The 19,811-nt window shown below is 38.9% G+C and overlaps 1 protein-coding gene across 5 annotated transcripts in view; it reads left to right on the plus strand.

The window, feature by feature from the left end:
- The window catches only part of pikfyve (phosphoinositide kinase, FYVE finger containing), a 154,231-nt gene that overhangs the window by 79,767 nt on the left and 54,653 nt on the right, over positions 1-19,811 (plus strand). For 4 of the 5 annotated variants that reach the window (XM_060827485.1, XM_060827484.1, XM_060827486.1 and 1 more), the window contains exons 11-18: positions 5,042-5,189; positions 14,399-14,566; positions 15,578-15,640; positions 16,397-16,526; positions 17,484-17,664; positions 18,792-18,866; positions 18,984-19,091; positions 19,287-19,427. In XM_060827485.1, the coding sequence (XP_060683468.1) occupies positions 5,042-5,189; positions 14,399-14,566; positions 15,578-15,640; positions 16,397-16,526; positions 17,484-17,664; positions 18,792-18,866; positions 18,984-19,091; positions 19,287-19,427 (1,014 nt within the window). The remainder of the gene's footprint in view (positions 1-5,041; positions 5,190-14,398; positions 14,567-15,577; positions 15,641-16,396; positions 16,527-17,483; positions 17,665-18,791; positions 18,867-18,983; positions 19,092-19,286; positions 19,428-19,811) is intronic. The other variant, XM_060827487.1, reaches the window with a different exon arrangement.

The following is a 19,811-nucleotide window of genomic DNA, read 5'->3' on the forward strand; positions in this document are numbered from 1 at the left end:
TATCAAGTCGGAAGGTATAGAATTTGTGGGGCAGAGTTGAGGAGCCGCAAAGGGAAAAAAGGACCCTGATAGAAGTTGCATATAGGCCTCCAAACAGTGGTCAGGGTATGGGGAAGAAAATCAGGAAATGGAAAAGGTATGTAAGAAAGGCACTATTGCAATAATCATGGGAGACTTCAATATGCAGGTGGACTGTGAAAATCGGATTGACAGCAGATCTCAAGAAGAGGAATTTGTGGAATGTCTACCTGATGGTCTTTTGGAATAATTTATGGTAGAGTCCACTAGGGAGCAGGCAGTTCTGGATTTGGTGATATGTGATGAGACAGATTTGAATAGGGAGTTGAGGTAAAGGAACCTCTACGGGCCAGCGATCATAATGTGATAGGATTCATTCTGCAGTTTGAGCTGGAATCAGATGTAATGGCATTACAATTGAGTAAAAGTAACTACAAAGACATGAAGGAGGAGCTGGCCAGAGTTGATTAGAAGGAGAGCATAGCAGTAAAGACAGTGGAGCAGCAATGGGGGTTTCTGAGGGTAAATTGGGAGGCACAGCAGAAATTCATCTTTAATAGACTAAGGCAAGGACAAGGCAACCGTGGCTGAAAGTTGTGAAATGCATAACAGTAAGAGAGAAAGCATACAATGTGGTAAAAGATTAGAGGGAATCCAGAGGATTGAGAAACCGTTAAAAACCAGCAAAGGATAACTTTAAACAAAAAGCAGTAGATTCATACAGTACAGAAAAGGTCACGTGGCTCATCGAATATGCGCTGGCAATGAAGACTGAAAAGATGACAAATGGCTAGTGATATTAAAAAAAATTACAAGAGTTTTTAGATATCTGAAAAGTAAGAGACAGGCAAGAGTGGACATTTGACCACTGGAAAATGAGGCTGAAGAAATAGTAATGGGGAAAAAGAAAATGGCAGAGGGATTGAATAGGTGCTTTGCAACAGTTTTCACAACAGAAAACACCAGCAGCATAGCAGAACTTCGAGTATGGGGACAGGAGTGAGTGTAGTAGACATCGCGAAGGAGAAGGTGCTGGGGAAGGTGAAAGGTCTGAAAGTGGATAAATCACTCCGACCAAATGGACAGAGTTTTGAAGGAGATTGTAGGGGCATTCTTTAAGGAATCACTGCAGTCAGGCAAGTTCCCAGAGGACTGGAAAATGGCTAATGTAATATCCCTATTTAAGAAAGGAGGAAGGCAGAATACAGGAGACTACAGGTTGGTTAGCCTGACCTCGGTCGTTGGTAAAATTTTACTGTCCCATTATTAAGCATGAGATTGCAGAGTATTTGGAAGTTCATAATAAATTAGTGGGGGTGGGGTGGGGGGGAAAGTCAGGACTACTTTGTCAAGGGAGGTCATACCTGACAAAACTGTTAGAATTATTCGAGGAGGTAATGAAGAAATTAGATAAAGGAGAGCCAGTGGACGATATCTATTTGGATTTCCAGAAGTCTGGAGTCGCAGATGGATGGGATAGTGAAGAAGGCATTTGGTATGCTTTCCTTCATTGGTCAGAGTATTGAGTACAGGAGTTGCGGCTGTACAGGACATTGATTAGATCACTGTTAGAATATTGTGTGTAATTCTGGTCTCCTTTCTATTGGAAAGATGTTGTGAAACTTGAAAGGGTACAGAAAAGATTTATAAAGATGTTGCCAGGGTTGGAGGATTTGAGCTATGGGGAGAGGTTGATTAGGCTGTTTTTCCTGGAGTGGTGGAGGTTGAGGTGGGTGACCTTGTAGAGTTTTGTAAAATCATGAGGGGCATGGATAGGATAAATAGACAAAAGTCTTTTTCCCTGGCATGGGGGAATCCAGATCTAGAGGGCATAGGTTTTGGGTGAGAGGGGAAAGATATAAAAGAGACCTAAGGGGCAACATTTTCATGCAGAGGGTGATATGTATATGGAATGAGCTGCCAGAGGAAGTGATGGAGGCAAGTACAATTGCAACATTTAAGAGGCATTTGAACGGGTGTATGAATAGGAAGGGTTTTGCAGGATATGGGCCTAGTGCTGGCTGGTGGGAATAGTTTGGGTTGGAATATCTGGTCAGCATGGATGCGTTGGACCATGTTTCCATGCTGTACATCTCTCTGACTCGATGACAAGTTGTCTCACAGGAGGCTGCTAAATAAGATGAGTTCACGGTGTTAGGGGCAAGATACTGGCACGAATAGAGGATTGGTAGACTGGCAGAATGCAGAGAGTAGGGATAAAGAGGTCTTTTTCAGGACAGCAGCCAGTGACTAGCAGAGTTCCTCGCAGGTTCATATTGAGACCACAACTATTCTCATTGACTACGAATGATCAGGATAAAGGTACTGAGGACATTGTTGCTAAGTTTGCAGATGATACAAAAATAGCTCGCGGGACAGGTAGTGTTGAGGAAGCAGGGTGACTACAGAAGGACATAGGCTAGGAGAGTAGGTGCAGAAGTGGCAGATGAAATACAATGTGAGAAAGTGTGAGCTTATGCACTTTGGCAGGAGGAATGGAGGCATAGACTGTTTTCTAAATGGAGAAAGGCTTCAGAAGTCTGAAGCTCAAAAGCGCTTGGGAATACCCATACAGGATTCTCTAAAGTTTGGCATGCTCATTCAGTTGCTAGATAGGCAAGCAAATACTATGTTAGCATTCATTTCATTTCAAGGTGGACAGAGAGAAGAACAGAAATATATTGTTGAGGCAGAATAAGGATCTGTTCAGACTGCATTTGGAATATTGTGAATAGTTTTGGACCCTATATCAAAGGAAGGATATACTGGTGTTGGAGGGTGTCTGGAGGGGTTTTACAAAGAAGTTGAGGACTTTAGGTCTGTACTTGATGGAGTTTAGGAGATGTGGAGGGAGAGAATCTTATTGAAACTTACAGAATGCTGAGGAGCTTGGATAGAGTGGATGTAGAGAAGATGCCTCCACTTGTAGGAGAGACTAGAACTAGCAGGCACAGCTACAGAGTGAAGGGACAATCCTTGAGAACTGAGTTGAGAGAAAATTTCTTGAGTCGTGAGTGGTTAATCTGTGAAACTCAGTGGCTGGCTGTGGTAAAGTCTTTGAGAATGGTTGTGACAGAGATTGGTACGCTCTTGATTGGTAAGGGGATTGAGGGTCATGGGGAGAAGGCAAGAGAATAGGATTTAGAAACCTATCACCCATGATGGAATGGCCAATGAGCCCAATGGCCAAATTCTTCTCCTAATATCCTATGGTTTGAAAATGTTTGCACTCCTCCAATTCTGGTCTGATCTGTTGTACATTCCTAATCATTAATTACTTCACTGTTGATGGTTGTGTCTTCAACTTCCTAAAACAAGAAAACATTTCAAATGATTGTAACCATGTCTTGAAGGGAGAGATGAACAAACTATTGTGCCTCTAACTGCAACGCAAACCTCTCCTACAACCTAGTGTAGGCGACATTCTACTTTGTCAACAGCATTTTCTTTTATAAATTAAAAGCAAAATTAGTGAAGTTAATTTGTTTTCACTTTCAGATAGATGACTGGTTCCCAAATATTAAAGTTTGGTAGTAAACCTGGAAGTTAATTTATTTCTTATCCAATAACGTGTCTGTCACAGTTTTGCTCATCGTAAGCTTAAATGTTAAACATTTTAACTTGAAAGACTTTTTTTGAAAAGCAAGTGAAGCCAACTTGTTTTCAGTCCCTTAAATAGCAGTCCAGAGAAAAACAGTCGACTTTTACTTTTCAGCATGGAATACTACTGAAGCAGGATTTGGCTGCTTTTCCTACCAAACCTGTCTCAACTCCAACCAGTTTTTCATATTCAGTGTAGATCCTGTTACAAGACATTGGTGAGGCAGCCTCTGGAGTGCTGTGTGCAGTTCTGGTCATGCTGCTATAGGAAGGATATTCTTAAATTGGAGAGGATTCAGAAAAGATTTGCCGGGATGTTGCTGGGAATGGAGGGTTTGAGTTATAAAAATAGGCTGTGACTTTTTCACTGGAGTGTGAGGTTGATGGGTGACCTTTATAGAGGTTTATAAAATCATGAGGGGCATAGATAAGGTGAATAACAAGGGTCTTTTTCTTCAGATGGTGAATTTCAAAACTAGGATTCATATTTTTAAGGTAAGAGGAGAAAGTTTTTTAAAAAGACCTGAGGGGCAACCTTTTTTTTACAGTGGTTAAAGTATTGAATTAATTGCATGAGGAAGTGGTGAATGCAGGTTCAGTTACAACATTTAAAAGACATTTAGTTAAGTACGTGATAAGAAAGGTTTGCAGGGATATTGCCCAAATGCAGGCAAGTAGGACTGGTTTGCTTTGGGAACATGGTCAGCGTGGACTAGTTGGACCGAAGGGTCGGTTTCCATGCTGTGTGACTCTATGGCTAAGATTATATTGACCCCAGAGTTTGTTTCCTGCTGCCAAAAGATAACCTATCAGTGAGGTAATCAAATGGGAAATCCTCTTAGGTCCTGACCCATGTACAAAATGCCCCACTTGTGTGCAGTTGGCAGAGAAAGAAAGGCCCAGTGGTGACCCCCTCTTGGGGGTTGGGTGAGGAAAATCATGGTTGGTCTTGGCATGATAATTGTTTTTCTACTCCCATCAGAGTCCTCTTTCATTTTGCATAGGATCACATTTGAAGGTGTCCCTTTGATTTTGTTTGATTGCCAATTGATTTGCTGCATGATGTGTATATTTTGTGTTCTATTTTCCGAGGCAAGGAAAAATAATATTTCTACCACATTCTCGTGATATGTACCTGGAGGTACTAAATGTCACATTACCTGAGCATTAACAATAAAGAAATTAGAGAAATGAAACTGGTGTCGAAAGAAGTTATTGAATAACAGGAAGTATTTTTCCCTATATGTTCATATTTCATGCTGATGAATGTTAGCCTGTGTTATGTGCAGTATGTAAGATTGAAGAGCACCAAATGTAAACAGCCTGTTTCAAATAATCCCTGCCAAACCAAGTAGCAAATCTTTTTTGGGGAAGAATACTTTCTCTTCCATTTTGGTTTTATGAACCAATGTCTGTGTTCCAGAGTACAGAGTTTTCTGAGACACCTTCTCCAGACAGTGATTCAATAAATTCGGTGGAAGGCAATTCTGAACCGTCATGGTTTAAGGATATCAAATTTGATGACAGCGATACTGAGCAGATGCAGGATGATGGAGAAGAAGTCATGCAAAGTAAGTCACTTTTTTTTAAAAAGATGCAGCGGGTGAGGTTAATTCTTCACACAGGTAAAAAGAAGTGAGCATTTGTATTAGCATTTGTTCTTGGAATTTCAGTATTTGGCCAATTGCGCAGAGCTGAAAAGCTACAGAGATCTCTCTGCAAGGCAAAGTAGAGGGCAGCAGCAAGTGGGATTGATCTAAGTGTTGTTTAAGGATAGATATCACTTAGTAATTGTAGATAAGCTACAGTAGGAAAGACAGATGAATGTGACATACCATGACAGCAGATCTTGTTACACGAGTACCTACAAGCCGCAGCAAGGTATTTATGTTGCCTGAACAGAAAACAATTAATTTGAAGGATAAAGACAGCATTTTTTTTTTACAAAAGTGTAGTTCTTGCTGAATTCTTTGCCTCAAATGAAGGGAGAAGCAGAAGGGCTTTTGGTTTTACTCTGTAAATAATCAGAGTACACTTGAGGTGCTTCTTCTGAGAAACTGGCAAAGCACATTTTCATGATGTGCTCAATTATAATAACCTTTTCTATCTCACTCCAGTTACACCACGTAGAATGAGTTTTTTTATCAGCCAGCCTAGCAGCCTATAATCCTGAGCCTGCTCTCCTTGATTAGAGACCAACCATGCCCTCTACCTGTGTTCACCTATCCCCACCTCAACACCCTACCTCCTTCACCCCTTTTATCTGCAGCTCCCCTTACACCCACTTTCAGTCCTGAAGAAGGATTACACCCAAAACACTGACTTCGTCACCTCTTGAAGCTGCCTGGCTTTCTCGTCTACCCTGCTATTCATACTAACAGGCCTAAAATTCCCTGTTTTCTTCCTCTCTCCTTTCTCAAATGAGTGTTATATTTCGTAACATTAAATCTGCTGGAATCTACAGAATTTTTAGAAAATTACATCTCTGCAACAGTGTATTTTAACTGGCTGTGATATCGGCCATCAGTGCCTGGGAATTTTGGTGCTTTAAATTTCTGTAGTACTTCTTCTTCCACTTTTGGTATTAATTACTTCTAAATTCCTCACTTTAATTAGTTCCTTGGTTACCCTGTAGTTTTGGTATGTTGTTTTTGGTCTTTTGCTGAAGACATGTAAATGTGTGTTCAGCATCTCTGCCATTTCCTCGTTTATCATGATAATTATCCTGTCTCTATCTGTGAAATATTAACTTAATTGACATGATTTGGAGATGCCGGTGTTGGACTGGGGTGTATAAAGTTAAAAAATCACACAACACCAGATTATAGTCCAACAGGCTGAATTGGAAGCTCTAGCTTTCGTAGCGCTGCTCCTTCATCAGATGATTGTCAATCACCTGATGAAGAAGCGTCGCTCCGAAAGCTAGTGTGCTTCCAATTAAACCTGTTGAACTATAACCTGGTGTTGTGTGATTTTTAACTTAATTGAGTCACTCTTCTTCTGTGTGCATACTTGTCAAAGCTCTTGGAATTTGTTATATCCCTGGCTAGTTACCTTGTTTTCTTATTTTTTGCATTATAATCAAACTTTGGTCATTTTTTTGCTGCTTTCTAAAAATCTCCCATCCACTAATTTTGCTGAATGTTTGTTTTCACGTTAAGCGTATCTTTGTTGAACATTTTGAATCATCCTTGAAATGCTTCTCATGGTTTTTTAGAGGCCTCTTAGTCTATTTGCCTTATAAATTTTACTTCATAACTCTATAGTTGGCCTTGTTTAAGTTTATTGTTCTTGTTTTGGACTTCGATGAGTCACTCTCACATTTAATGTGGAATTTAATTGCTTCATGATCACACTTTCCCAGGGTTCTTTCACTGAGGTTAACCCTGCCATATTAGACTATAGAAGATTTAAAATAACTTGTCTCTTGTTTTGGTTCCTTTGGCATTGTTCTAGGAAGCTGTTGTAAAAGCATTCTATAAACTCTTCTTCCAGAGTATCTTTGCCAATTTGATTTGACCAAACTAAATGAAGGTTGAAGTCTCTCATGATCATTACTTTGCTTTTGATACATGCTTCAGTCGTTTTTTGTTTTATGATCTGCCCAATAGTATGACTACTGGCCAGTAAAGAACTGTTTTCCTGCATCGTGGTATTGTGATCAGTTTTCCCCGACACCCTTTTTGTACTTTTTTTCCTCGACAAAGCTGATCAGTAGTAATGATCTATTGATCAGAGTTGAAGATGAAGGTTCTTCCATCATTTCAAACTGTTTCCCCACCACTATCTAACCTGCAGTCACACTTTGCTGCAATATTCATAGTAATTGACTTTACCTAATATATGAATATGAAATGAAACTAAGCACTTTTTAGTTTGTTGCAATAGAAGGGAAGGAACACACCAAACTTACACAGTTCTAAATATAGCTAATTAGGACATAGTGCGCGGCAATGTTCTTTGTAAGTAAGTTGTGCTTATCCTCCCTATTCTTAAGAGGACAGGGCTTTCTAATGAGTAGCAAAGGATCTGAGCTAAGTCCATTAGACTTCAGCAGCACAAAGGACTAACAGATAGCAGTGAATTATTACAGGCTCCGTCTATTTTCATGATAAATCTAACTTTGAACCATGGAAATGGAATGGAGAGATGCTGCTTGATCTGTTGGAATTATAAAGCAGAAATGGACAGAGACAGGAATAGAGAGGACCCAGTTTAATTCCCTGTTCTCCTACTGTGCTGTGGTGCTGAGAAGATAGTAAGGAATTCCTCACCTGGGTGGATTCAGAAGGCACCAGACACATTGTGTTCACTTCTCGATGAAGGAAAGTTCCTTAAAGCAGTTTTCTACAAGAGGTACATTTGTCAGGAAAGTCAAAAAGTAAAACAGGCGACAACAAAAAAATACCATAGCTGATTTCTTGAGGTCTGGTAACACTGCTGTTTTGTAAATGTTTATCCGTGTTGTGTACCTGTACGAATTTGTTTGTGACTGAACAAATGTCCATTGACTATGTTCTTTTGGTAATACATTTATATTTTATATACTCCATTCCATAAAATGTTTTAAAAGTTCATCTATTTATATATACGTTTTTAAAAGTTAACTCATTTGCCAAACATGGCAGCTCTGGCGCTTGAACATTGTACATATGTATGTATGTTTGCTGTTCATTACTAAATTCTAACTCTGGTGTGTGGTGCTTGTGTTTTTTTTTAGTTGTATATTTTTTCCACTTCCAATATTATATCTGTGCAGAATTAATAAGACTCCATGTCTCATGTGTTGATTGGTATATTCTATTTATTAAAATATATTAAAAATAAAAATTATTAAAATATGAAAGTACATCAAAAGCACAAATGACTTTAAGAACCATCACAATCTACACACTTGTCATGGTCTGTTTACAGTGCAGCCAAGAGTTCAAATCACTCCTTCTGTCACAAAATTATTTCAGTCTGCAGGCAAATTTTATTTCAAATGTAGCATAGAATCTGTCATGAAATTAGTATACCTTGCATTCTATTTCCTCTTTTGTAACTTAAGTCTTGTTTGTGGTGAGAGGTTGTTCAAAACTGAGAATGTGTGCTGGTTTATACATTGTGTATTCATATTTTATCTCCAGTCATAGTTGTGAGAAGTTTCATAATTAAGTGCTCTGTTGCTTTACCATGGATTTATGAAACATTTTTGTTTATAACAGAACTATTTCTACAAGTTTGATTTTGGAATTGAAACCATCCTGCCCTTTTCCAACACGTAGTATTCTGCACACTTACTTTGCTAATGAAAATGAATAAAACTGGATGGACCACCCATCAATCCTACACAGACCCCTTACCAACATCTGAGTCTGATGCCAAGATTGAGAAGGATGTCCCATATAACTAATCAAGCAATAGCCTGACATAGTGGATTATGTACCAAACATGACCATTGCCATTCCTAAGTATGTCCTGTCCCACGACCAGGAAGATTCACCAACGATGGTGGCACATTGGTACACAGTCAGAGAGGAGTTTCCTTGGAAGTGTTCAACGTTGACTCTAGACCCCATGAAATCTTATGGTGTCGGGTCAAACCAAACTCTTTCAGTTAACCATCTACTGCTTCCCTGATGAATTAGTACTCCTTCATGGTGAACACCAGTTGGAGAAAGCACTGACTGTGATATGAGTGCATCATGTAGTCTGGTAAGGGACATCAGTGTCCATCACCAAGAGTGACTTAGAAGCACTGCTACTGACTGAGCTGGTCAAGTCCGTAAGGACTGCTAGATATTTTTTAAAATTATTTTGAGAGATGTGGGCATTGCTGGCTAGCTACTGTTATTGCTTTTCCCTAATCCCCTTGAGAATGTGACACTAAGCTGCCTTCTTGAAGTGCTGCAGTCTGTGTGCTGTAGGTAAACCCACTATGCCATTAGGGAAGGAGTTTGAGGACTTTCCCAGCAACATGAAAATAACAGTAATATATTTCCAAGCCTGGGTGAGAGTAGCTTGGAGAGAAACTTGTGGATGGTAATCTTCCCATATAACCTCTGGCCTTGTCCTTTCAGATGGAAGTGGTCATGTGTTTGGAAGGTGCTGTGTAAGGACCCTTGCTGAATTTCTGCAATGCATCGTTCAGATAGCACACACTTACTACTGAGCATCTACAATGGAGTGAGTGAATAGCACCACAATCAAAAAATCAAATGTGTTGCTTTGCTCTGGAGTATTTCAAGCTTCGTGAGAATGGCTCTGTGGCAAGTGATGAGGGAAACCACCTATAACACTTGTTACAGTTTTGTCTCTATCACTGATACTATCAATCGGAGTGACCACTGTATGGTCATTGTGAGACAAAGTCCTATCTTCACATTGAAGATGTTCTTTGTTGTGTTGTGTGGCACAACCACCATACCAAATGGGAGAGACTTTGAATAAATGTAGCAAGAAAGCTTAAGCATTTATTCGGCATTTATTAGGCATTTATGAGGCATTGTGGGCCATCAGCAACAGCAGAATTGCATTCAGCCATAAGTGCAATCTCCTGTCCCAGCATGTCCCTACTTTACCATTACCATCAAGGGCTTTTGCGCGAAAGATTGATTTCCATGCTCCTTGGATGCTGCCTGACCTGCTGTGCTTTTCTAGCACCACTCTAATCTAGACTCTGATCTCCAACATCTGCAGTCCTCACTTTTGCCTAGTCAAGCTGAATGGTCAACTTTGGCTCAATGAAGAGTGCAGGAGCATGCCATTAGCATTAAAAATTAGCAATTAAAAATGAAATGACAAACTGGTCAAACTATAACACAAGACTACATGGTATCAAACAGTGGAAGCATAAAGCAATCGACAGGGCTGAGCAATTTCACAAACAAAAGATTGGATATAAACTCTGCAGTGATGCTACAAACAGTCGTGAATTGTGGACATTTAGACTTATAGAGATGTACAGCATGGAAACAGACCCTTCGGTCCTACCTGTCCATGCCGACCAGATATCCCATCCCAATCTAGTACCACCTGCCAGCACCTGGCCCATATCCCTCCAAACCCTTCCAAATTCATATACCCATCCAAATGCCTCTTAAATATTGCAATTGTACCAGTCTCCATCACATCCTCTAGCAGCTCATTCCATACACATACCACCCACTTAGGTTTTTTTAATATCTTTCCCCTCTCACCCTCTAGTCCTGGACTCCCCGATCCTAGGGAAAAGACTTTGTCTATTTATCCTATCCATGCCCCTCATAATTTTGTAAACCTCTACAAGGTTACCCCTCAGCCTCCGACGCTCTAGGGAAAATGTCCCAGCCTGTTCAGCCTCTCCCTATACCTCAAATCATACAACCCTGGCAACATTCTTGTAAATCTTTTCTGAACCCTTTCAAGTTTCACAACATCTTTCCGATAGGAAGGAGACCAGAATTGCACGCAATATTTCAACAGTGACCTAACCAATGTCCTGTACAGCTGCAATATGACCTTCCAACTCCTGTACTCAATACTCTGACCAATAAAGGAAAGCACCTTCTCCACTATCCTATCTACCTGCGACTCCACTTTCAAGGAGCTATGAAGCTGCACTCCAAGGTCTCTTTGTTCAGCAACACTCCCTAGGACCTTACCGTTAAGTGTATAAGTCCTGCTGAGATTTGCTTTCCCAAAATGCAGCATCTCGCATTTATCTGAATTAAACTCCATCTGCCACTTCTCAGCCCATTGGCCCATCTGGTCCAGATCCTGTTGTAATCTGAGGTAACCCTCGTCGCTGTCCACTACACCTCGAATTTTGGTGTCATCTGCAAATTTACTAACTGTACCTCTTATGCTCGCATCCAAATCATTTACGTAAATGACAAAAAGTAGAAGACCCAGAACCAATTCTTGTGGCACTCCACTGGTCACAGGTCTCCAGTCTGAAAAACTACCCTCCACCACCTCTGTCTTCTACCTTTTGAGCCAGTTCTCTATCCAAATGGCTAATTCTCCCATTATTCCATGAGCTATTTTAGGTTCTGGAGGTGATTTCCTTGAATTCCACTAGCAGTAATTATTGTTTTATATGCTGTTGCATTGTTTTGTAACTTTGTTTTTCCAAAGTCGAAACAACAGTAGTTTTAAAATGGAGAAGAGCAGACAAAGGAAGCACATGGTGAGGGCAGTGCAGGAGGTGGGTGGGAGGTCGGGAGGTGGGGGGGGGGGCGGGGAAGAGAGAGAGAGAGAGAGAGAGAACCTGCACAGTTACTGCCTTTGCTGTTTTTGAATTCATGTGTCGCTGGACATCGGAGTGCATCTGGGAAAGTTAACAAACAGTGAATTTCACAACTAATCTAGGAGGAACCGGTTTGGGCGAAGTTCACAGCACAGAATCAAATAAGTTATTTGTTGTTTTAAGTCTGTCCAAGAGGAAGGCTGTATTAGTGAGTACAGCAGGTTCTTTCTTGATTATATGTTTTTGGAGATATGTCTCTTGATTAAACTTAAAATATAAACCATAGCTATTAATTTAACCTGGTGCAGTTATAGTGGATATTGTAATGCTAAGGGCTCTCATAACAGTCTGGCAATAGGAGTGAAGACTTGTACTCCAGAACTAACCATACCTTTAGCCAAGCTGTTCCAGTATGTTACAATGCTAACATCTGGCAATGTGGAAAATTGCCTCATAGGTCTTGTTCACAAAACTTAGAGCAGGTTGGATCTGTCTTATGAGTTTACTCTTGATCATTAGTAATCTGCTGGAAGGGTTTGTCAACAGTGCTAAAATGTGGCACTTTCAAACAAATAACCCTGCCCACTGATACTCAGCTTGTATTCTGCCAGGGTGACTTGGCTGCTAATCCCAATGCCGCCTTTTGGCCCAAACATGGACAGGAAGATCTGAACACCAGAGGTGGTGATCGTGCCTGCCTTTTGTTATCAAGAAACCATTCAGTTGAGGATCCCAAACAAAACGAGCCCATGGGAATTGGGAAAGCTCTTCCCTGTGGATTTTGGATGAGAATCCCAAGGCATCATTGCAGGAGTTTTTCAGGGGAGTGGTCTAGACTTAATCATTTTCACCTGCTTCTTCAATCATGAGGTCAGAATTACAGATGTTGACTGTTGGTTGTATAATATTGAGCACGGTTTGCAAATCTTCAGATTTTTGAAACAGATGGTGTCCATATGCTGCATAACATACAAACTTGGGCTGTTAGCAGTTAACATTCATACCAAATAAGTGCTAGGTTATGGCCATCTCCAATGAGAGAGAATCTAACTATTGTCCTTTAACATTCAATGGCATTAACATCACTGAATCCGCCCCCACCACTGACCAGAAACTGGACTAACCTTATAAATACTGCAGCTACAAGAGCAATTCAGAGGCTAGAAGTACTGTGTTAAGTGACTCCCTTGTCTCCCAATTGCCTGACCTACATTTCCAAGGTAGAAGTCAGAAGTGTGATAGAATAGTATCCACTTATTTAAATAAACGTAGAGCTAACAAAACTCAAGTAGCTCAACATCACCCAGGGCAAAGCAGTTTGCCTGATTTTGGTATTCTGAACACAATCTTCAACATCACTCCCTCCATTATCGATACACAATGGCAGCAGCATGTACCATCTCCAGGATGCACTACTTCAACAGCACTTTCCAAACCCATGACTATTGCCACTTACAGGACAAAGATAACAGCTGAATTGAAACAGCAACATAACACAGTTCCATGCCAAGTCCAGCACCATTGTGACTCAGAACTATATTTCTGTTCCTTTGTTGCTGGATCAAAATCTTGAGACTCCTTTCCTAACAGTGCAGAGGATGTCCCTACATCGCAAGGACTGCACCAGTTCAAGAATGCAGCTCACCACCTATTTAGGGCAATTATGGATCAGCAATAAATGCTGGTAAAGCCAGCAACAATCCATTTCCTGTGGATGAATAAAAATGCTTTGTGTTTTGACATGAGAATTTTGTGTTTTGGAGGTGTGGAAAGTTGGTAAACTGAACTAGTCAAAAGGAATAGCTTTATAATAGCAAGCTGTTTTCCAGCTGATATGGGACGTGTGTCCTACATGTGGTAAAGCAAATTGTAGTTGAAACATCATACACTGGCTAAACGTTTAATGAGCATTGTGGAGTATTGCGGGGGAGAAAACCCTCCACAGCTTTGGGAAAGCAGATGTGGATGTTTATATGACATTTTAAATCTTATTTTCGGCTGGATAATCTTTCACAGAAATTACATAACTTTTTTTATGTAACAACGTCAATCTTTTTGAAATTTTGCCATTGTGTGGCAAAATGTAGACTTACCAGATTTTTGTGTGTCAATATCAATGAGACTGCTCACTACTCACTTTACAGTATTATCTCTCCTTGATCTAGGTCATTTAACTTTAACATACTAGTCAGCTGTGCAGAGTCACCTAAATGAGAATTTGTCTAAGGTAGAAGCCAATTGATAAACAAACTTCAGATGTGAGTATGGCTTCATTTCAACTTGCAACAATCTTGGATTGTTGCTAAATACCTTGGGCAAATTGTGATGTCACTTTTCACTCAAATTAACCACTTGCAATTTTGGGCACCTCTGCCATAGATTCATCACAACTGCTATACAGACTGCATTGGATCACAGCAAATGGATTCGGAATTGAATACCAAGTGGTTTGGGGTTAAACGTTTAAGAAAAAGAGCCATGACATGGCTTGCTACACAATTTGCATGTCATAAGCTGAAAGTGCTTTGCTTGAATTTCCACGAACACAGTCGTCGTCATTTTTTACAGGCTTTTCCAGCCCTAGCAAACGTACATCAGTAAGCAGTTTTCAGTCAGTCATGGACAGCGACTCTGCAGCTTCTATCAGCCTAAATGTGGAACTGGACAATGTCAACTTTCATATCAAGAAACATTCCAAGTACCCGTATGTCCCAACACATCCAGCAGATCAGAAAGGTATGAAAGGGAGAATAAAAGACAATGAAGGAGACAGTGGTAGGATTGAAGTTTAGTTCTTTACTCCAGTGGTTTGGGTGAAGATAATACCCAAGACAGAGTATATTTGAAGGTGAATCAGTAGTTGACATCTTATGGTTAGTTTAGCATTTTGAACTGCAGGATTTACTTTGAAGAAAATCTCTTTTTTTAAAAAAATGTTTTATTTTAATTGAAGGAGTGAACCTTAAGCCTGTGAATATTGGACTGGCTTTGCACCTTGGCTTGCCAATAAAACAGTCCACATTATTTTTCCCCTTGTTTGCTGCCTCCTCCCTTGGCCCACCGCTTTATCATTAGTCCCTCCAGAAAAAAAGTAGTTTAATCTTTGGTGCTGTAGTTTGTTCCAGATTTGTGCATGATAATCATTTTTAAAATGCTTTGCAGCCAGCTTCTGCATGGTGACTAACCTGGCACTTTGAAATGACATGTCATTTTCTGTTTGCTATGCTGGATACCTTCACATTATGATCTTTTGTGCCGTATTTATGTTCATCTTTTTTTCATCCTTTCTTGGCTTGACAGTTTGAACTGCAGTCACTACATTCACTTACAATCACGATACTGCCGCTGTTCAAATGTTTCTTTGTAGTTCAGTCTCCCTAAGCTAATGTAATTGTTGTTGTAAGGCACCCTAATTTGCTAAGAAACATGCATCTATGATTATGGTATTGTCTTCTCTCATCTTGTTGTGCTGTATCAAGTTTTGTCTAGTCTCCTCTGTCTGTTGTTTGATTGCTGACTTTTGCACACAACCCTTAGTTTTAAAAAGTTCATTTTGGTGTATATAGCTAAGACTAATGGTTTAGTATTTTGTATTTTTGCATGATTAATATAAACAAATTATTTAAATAAAATGCTGATTTCAATTCTAGAAATATTTGGGTGTGTGGATTTGCATGCTGTGAATGACAAATGTACAGCTGTTAGTGTTACAACTTGTTAACCCATGTCAATTATATTCTTTGCCAGAGTTCTTAGTTTCTGAAGATGGAGTGCAACAGGTTATTGGCATAAGTGATGCTTTTATTAAAGGTAAGTAAGCATTTCGGTATAACACTTATAAAGAATCATATTACAGAGTGATTTGTTCAAGGGAATTATAACTGTGAATATGAATTTTCCTTAAGTGGCTGAAAGACATGAGTAAGGTTCACAAGGTACATTGTTCGTTTTTACTTGTAGGAGTTTGATCTATTAAGTTTACACACCTCTGAGACAGAAAGTTTAAGTTCATCCCAAAATTTTGGAATTAATTTAGGTTAATACCAAATAAAGTGCCTCTTGTTTTTTTTTAAGCTAAGACATTCCTGTGATTACATTCACTTAGAAAGTACAATCTTGGAACCCCATTTAAGGAATCTCTTTTAGTATATCAAAGATCGTCATCAGCAAAAACATTGGTAATCTGGTTATTTGCTGTTTGACTGACTTTACACTATTTACTACTGTTTTTAACTGACTGACTGTGCTTTGAAGATAATCAATTTGTTAAAACACTTTTTTTTAAAGCACCCCAAAGTCTTGGCATAAAATGTTATGACCACCAGACATCCCAAAATACTACAACCATTGATGTACTTAGAAGTGTACTTATTGGTTTAATATAGAAAACATACTAATTTTGACACAGCCAGCTGCCATAAACAGCAATGTGATGATCACCATTTTAATCTGTTTGTTGATGTTGAATATTGGGTGAATTTAAAATATACTGGAATAAGAATCAAGATCTTCATTTCTGATTGTTCCTTCCAACATATGTTTTAAGTTATTTCTCCACATCTCCAGAATCTCTCTTTAATCGTCGTGTTGAGGAAAAATCCAAAGATCTTCTCTTAACTCCACTTGGTTGGCATCACAGTTCCCTGGAACATCTTCGGGAAGAAAATGGCGAGAAACAAGCAATGGAGAGATTACTGTAAGTGCATATAATCCAAGTTTTCCAAATAAAAGCTTGCATTGTTCAATGTCAGACTGTAATAATAGATGCAATCTCCTCCTCTGGTAAATTATGTAATCTTTTGTTATTTGATACAACTTTTATATCTAAAACACACAAAACACTGTTTAAAATCTTTGCTAACACATTTGGTGTGGAAATAAGTCGAAAAGCAAACTTCTGATTTGATTGATTATTGTCACATGTACTTAAGTACAACAAAAAGCTTTGTTTTGCAAGCAGTCCGGGCAGATCATAGCAAACAAGGACATACCAATCTTGGGGTGCTTAGAAAGAGTGAGGCATACAAGGTTAGAAGTGCACAAAGCAAGATCAACATTAGCAAAAACATGATTAGTAATTTTTACGGCCTTAGAATTTAGAGTTTAAAGTGCAGAATGGTTATAGGAAGTGTGAGAATAAGATCTGCTGTAGAGAACTCACAAAGAATCACCCAGTGTTGGCTCTATCTTGATTCTTGGGGATTTTAAGTATATATCAACTTTGCAGTCAATTTAAATTGAGGTCAATATAAAGAAATCAAACAAGCATTTAAAATTGGTAAGCAATAAGTAATTTGTGTGAAGGTTTAGTCCCTCTATATGTGAAAAAATATTGTTAATTTGTAGTTGCCCATTTCTTGTCATTTCTATTTTCACAGACATTTAGGTTTTCAGGAAACTCTTCATTTATGTATTATTTTGAAAGCTAGAGTTTGTATTATTATTACTTTAATAATTGCTACATTCTAAGCATAATTCTGATTTTATATTGGAAAGTAATTTTAATATTTATTTGCTTTTGATGTATGCAGTTTTCAGTTTAAATTTACATTGCAGTAAGAATATGGAAAATTTGAAAATTAATAGTTTTATTGTATCTGTTGGTTGATAATATTCATTGACTTCTATTTTCTATCATAATTTTCACATCCAGTTCAGCTAACCATGGCCATATGATGGCCTTGTTGCAGCAACTGTTATATAGTGAGTCCCTCTCACTGTCCTGGAGAGACATAATTGTTCCTGTGGTCCGCCAGGTTGTACAGACTGTGTGTCCAGATGTCAAGAACAATGATGATGACATGGATATCCGCCAATTTGTTCATATTAAAAAGGTATTAAATGCAGAATGTGAGCCTCACATGCAGCACCATCCAAACCCACAACCACTTCCATCTAGAAGGACAAGAACAGCAGACAGATGAGAGCACCACCACCTGCTGTTGAGTGGCTTGCAAGTTCCTCTCCAAGCCACTCAACATGCTAACTTGAAAATATATTGCTGTTCTTTCACTGTTGTGTGTCAAAACCATGGAATTCTCTCCTTAGTGACATTGTGGGTCTAGCTATAACAGTTCAAGAAGGTAGTTCAGCATCACCTTAATGGTAACAAGGGATGGGGAATAAATGTTGGCTAACCAGGGATGCCTGTGTCCCATGGGTGAATTAATAACAAAATATACATGCATATTACCATTGGTTTAAAAGCTGTGTACTGTTTACAAAAATTCATGTCATCGCAAACCATTCAAAACAAAAAATCAGTCTACTCGCTGGAACCTGTAATTGTTTTAGTTTTAGTTATTAGTTGTCAGCTGTAGCTTGATGGGTTGCGCATTTTTTGAGTCAGAAGGCTCTGTGTTTAAGTCACATTTCAGGACTTGAGGACAAAAATCAAAACTCTAGCTCCAGTGAACATTATTGGAAGTGCTGGCTCTGAGATGAGTCAACTGCCTTTATCTGTGACCTCATCTATGGACCTAAATGATCCCATGCCACCATTTCAAGAGTGGAATCCGTGATGCCCTGGACAATATCCCTCAATGAGCATCACATAAGAAAATAATTTTGTCATAACCACATTGCTGTCTATATGCATTTGCTATGCAAAACTTGGCTGCCATGTTTCCTACATTGAGAATAGTTTAAAAGCACCTGAATGTTCCATGTTCATAACAAATATTATGTACTGAGTAAATAATAAAATCATAAATGCAATCTTGTATGCACTTTTCAATTAGGTTAATGATAAAACTAATTTTAAAATGATCTTTTCAATTTCGAATAACAAATAGATCTAAACAACAACAGAAACTGCTGGAAAAACTCAGCCTGTCTGGCAGCATCTGTGGAGAGAAATTAGAGTTAACATATTTTGGGTTGAGTGACCTTTCCTCAGAACAAAATGGATTTGTCTACTAAATATGAAATGTACCCCAACATTTGTTTTTCACCTTTTCAGATACCAGGTGGTAAAAAATTTGATTCTGCAGTGGTTAATGGGTTCGTTTGTACCAAGAACATAGCCCATAAAAAGGTACCAGTGAAATTTCAGTCTTCTACCAATTACTGTTTGTGTTCAAAACTTCATTACTTGTAATATTTGTGCTCCTTTCTATTCTTTTAATACAACTATTGTCCTAAAATTACCCAGATGAATCCTCACATAAAAAATCCAAAGATTCTGCTGTTGAAATGCTCCATTGAATACCTGTATCGAGAGGAGACGAAGTTTACATGCATAGATCCCATTGTCCTACAGGTATGTGTTTTAAATTGTGTTAAAGATTGTTTGTGAAAGTAAGTCACTGCTGTTATGTATTCCTAAATACTACTCTGCATTTGGATGCAAGTTAGTTGCATTATATTGCATAAAGTTCATTTTGGTTTTCTGATCTTTTAATCGTATGTAGTTTATAACTCACAGAATAACTGCTATCCTGATTGTGGTACTTAGGAAAGAGAATTTCTGAAGAATTATGTGCAGCGAATAGTGGATGTTCGACCAAATCTGGTTCTTGTAGAAAAGACTGTTTCTCGTATTGCTCAAGATATGCTTCTGGAAAATGGAATTACCTTAGTGATAAATGTAAAACCAGTAAGTTTCCTAACTTTGTCAGTCAGCATTTAACATTTTGACATTTTGATAATACATTACATATACAAATTGATATGGTTCATGCTTTTGTTTAATATGAAGGAAATCAACTGCTATGTAGGTGTTCAAAATATGTTTAGTTTGAATCAGCGTTTCAGAGATTTTTTAGATTAGATTCCCTACAGTGTGGAAACAGGCCCTTCGGCCCAACCAGTCCACACCGACCCTCCGAAGAACCCACCCAGACCCATTTCCCTCTGATTAATGCACCTAACACTATGGGCAATTTAGCATAGCCAATCCATCTGACATGCACATCTTTGATTGTGGGAGGAAACCGGAGCACCCGGAGGAAACCCACGCAGACACGGAGAATATGCAAAC

The sequence above is a fragment of the Hemiscyllium ocellatum genome, chromosome 7, assembly GCF_020745735.1.
Source record: "Hemiscyllium ocellatum isolate sHemOce1 chromosome 7, sHemOce1.pat.X.cur, whole genome shotgun sequence".
Lineage (NCBI taxonomy): Eukaryota > Metazoa > Chordata > Chondrichthyes > Orectolobiformes > Hemiscylliidae > Hemiscyllium > Hemiscyllium ocellatum.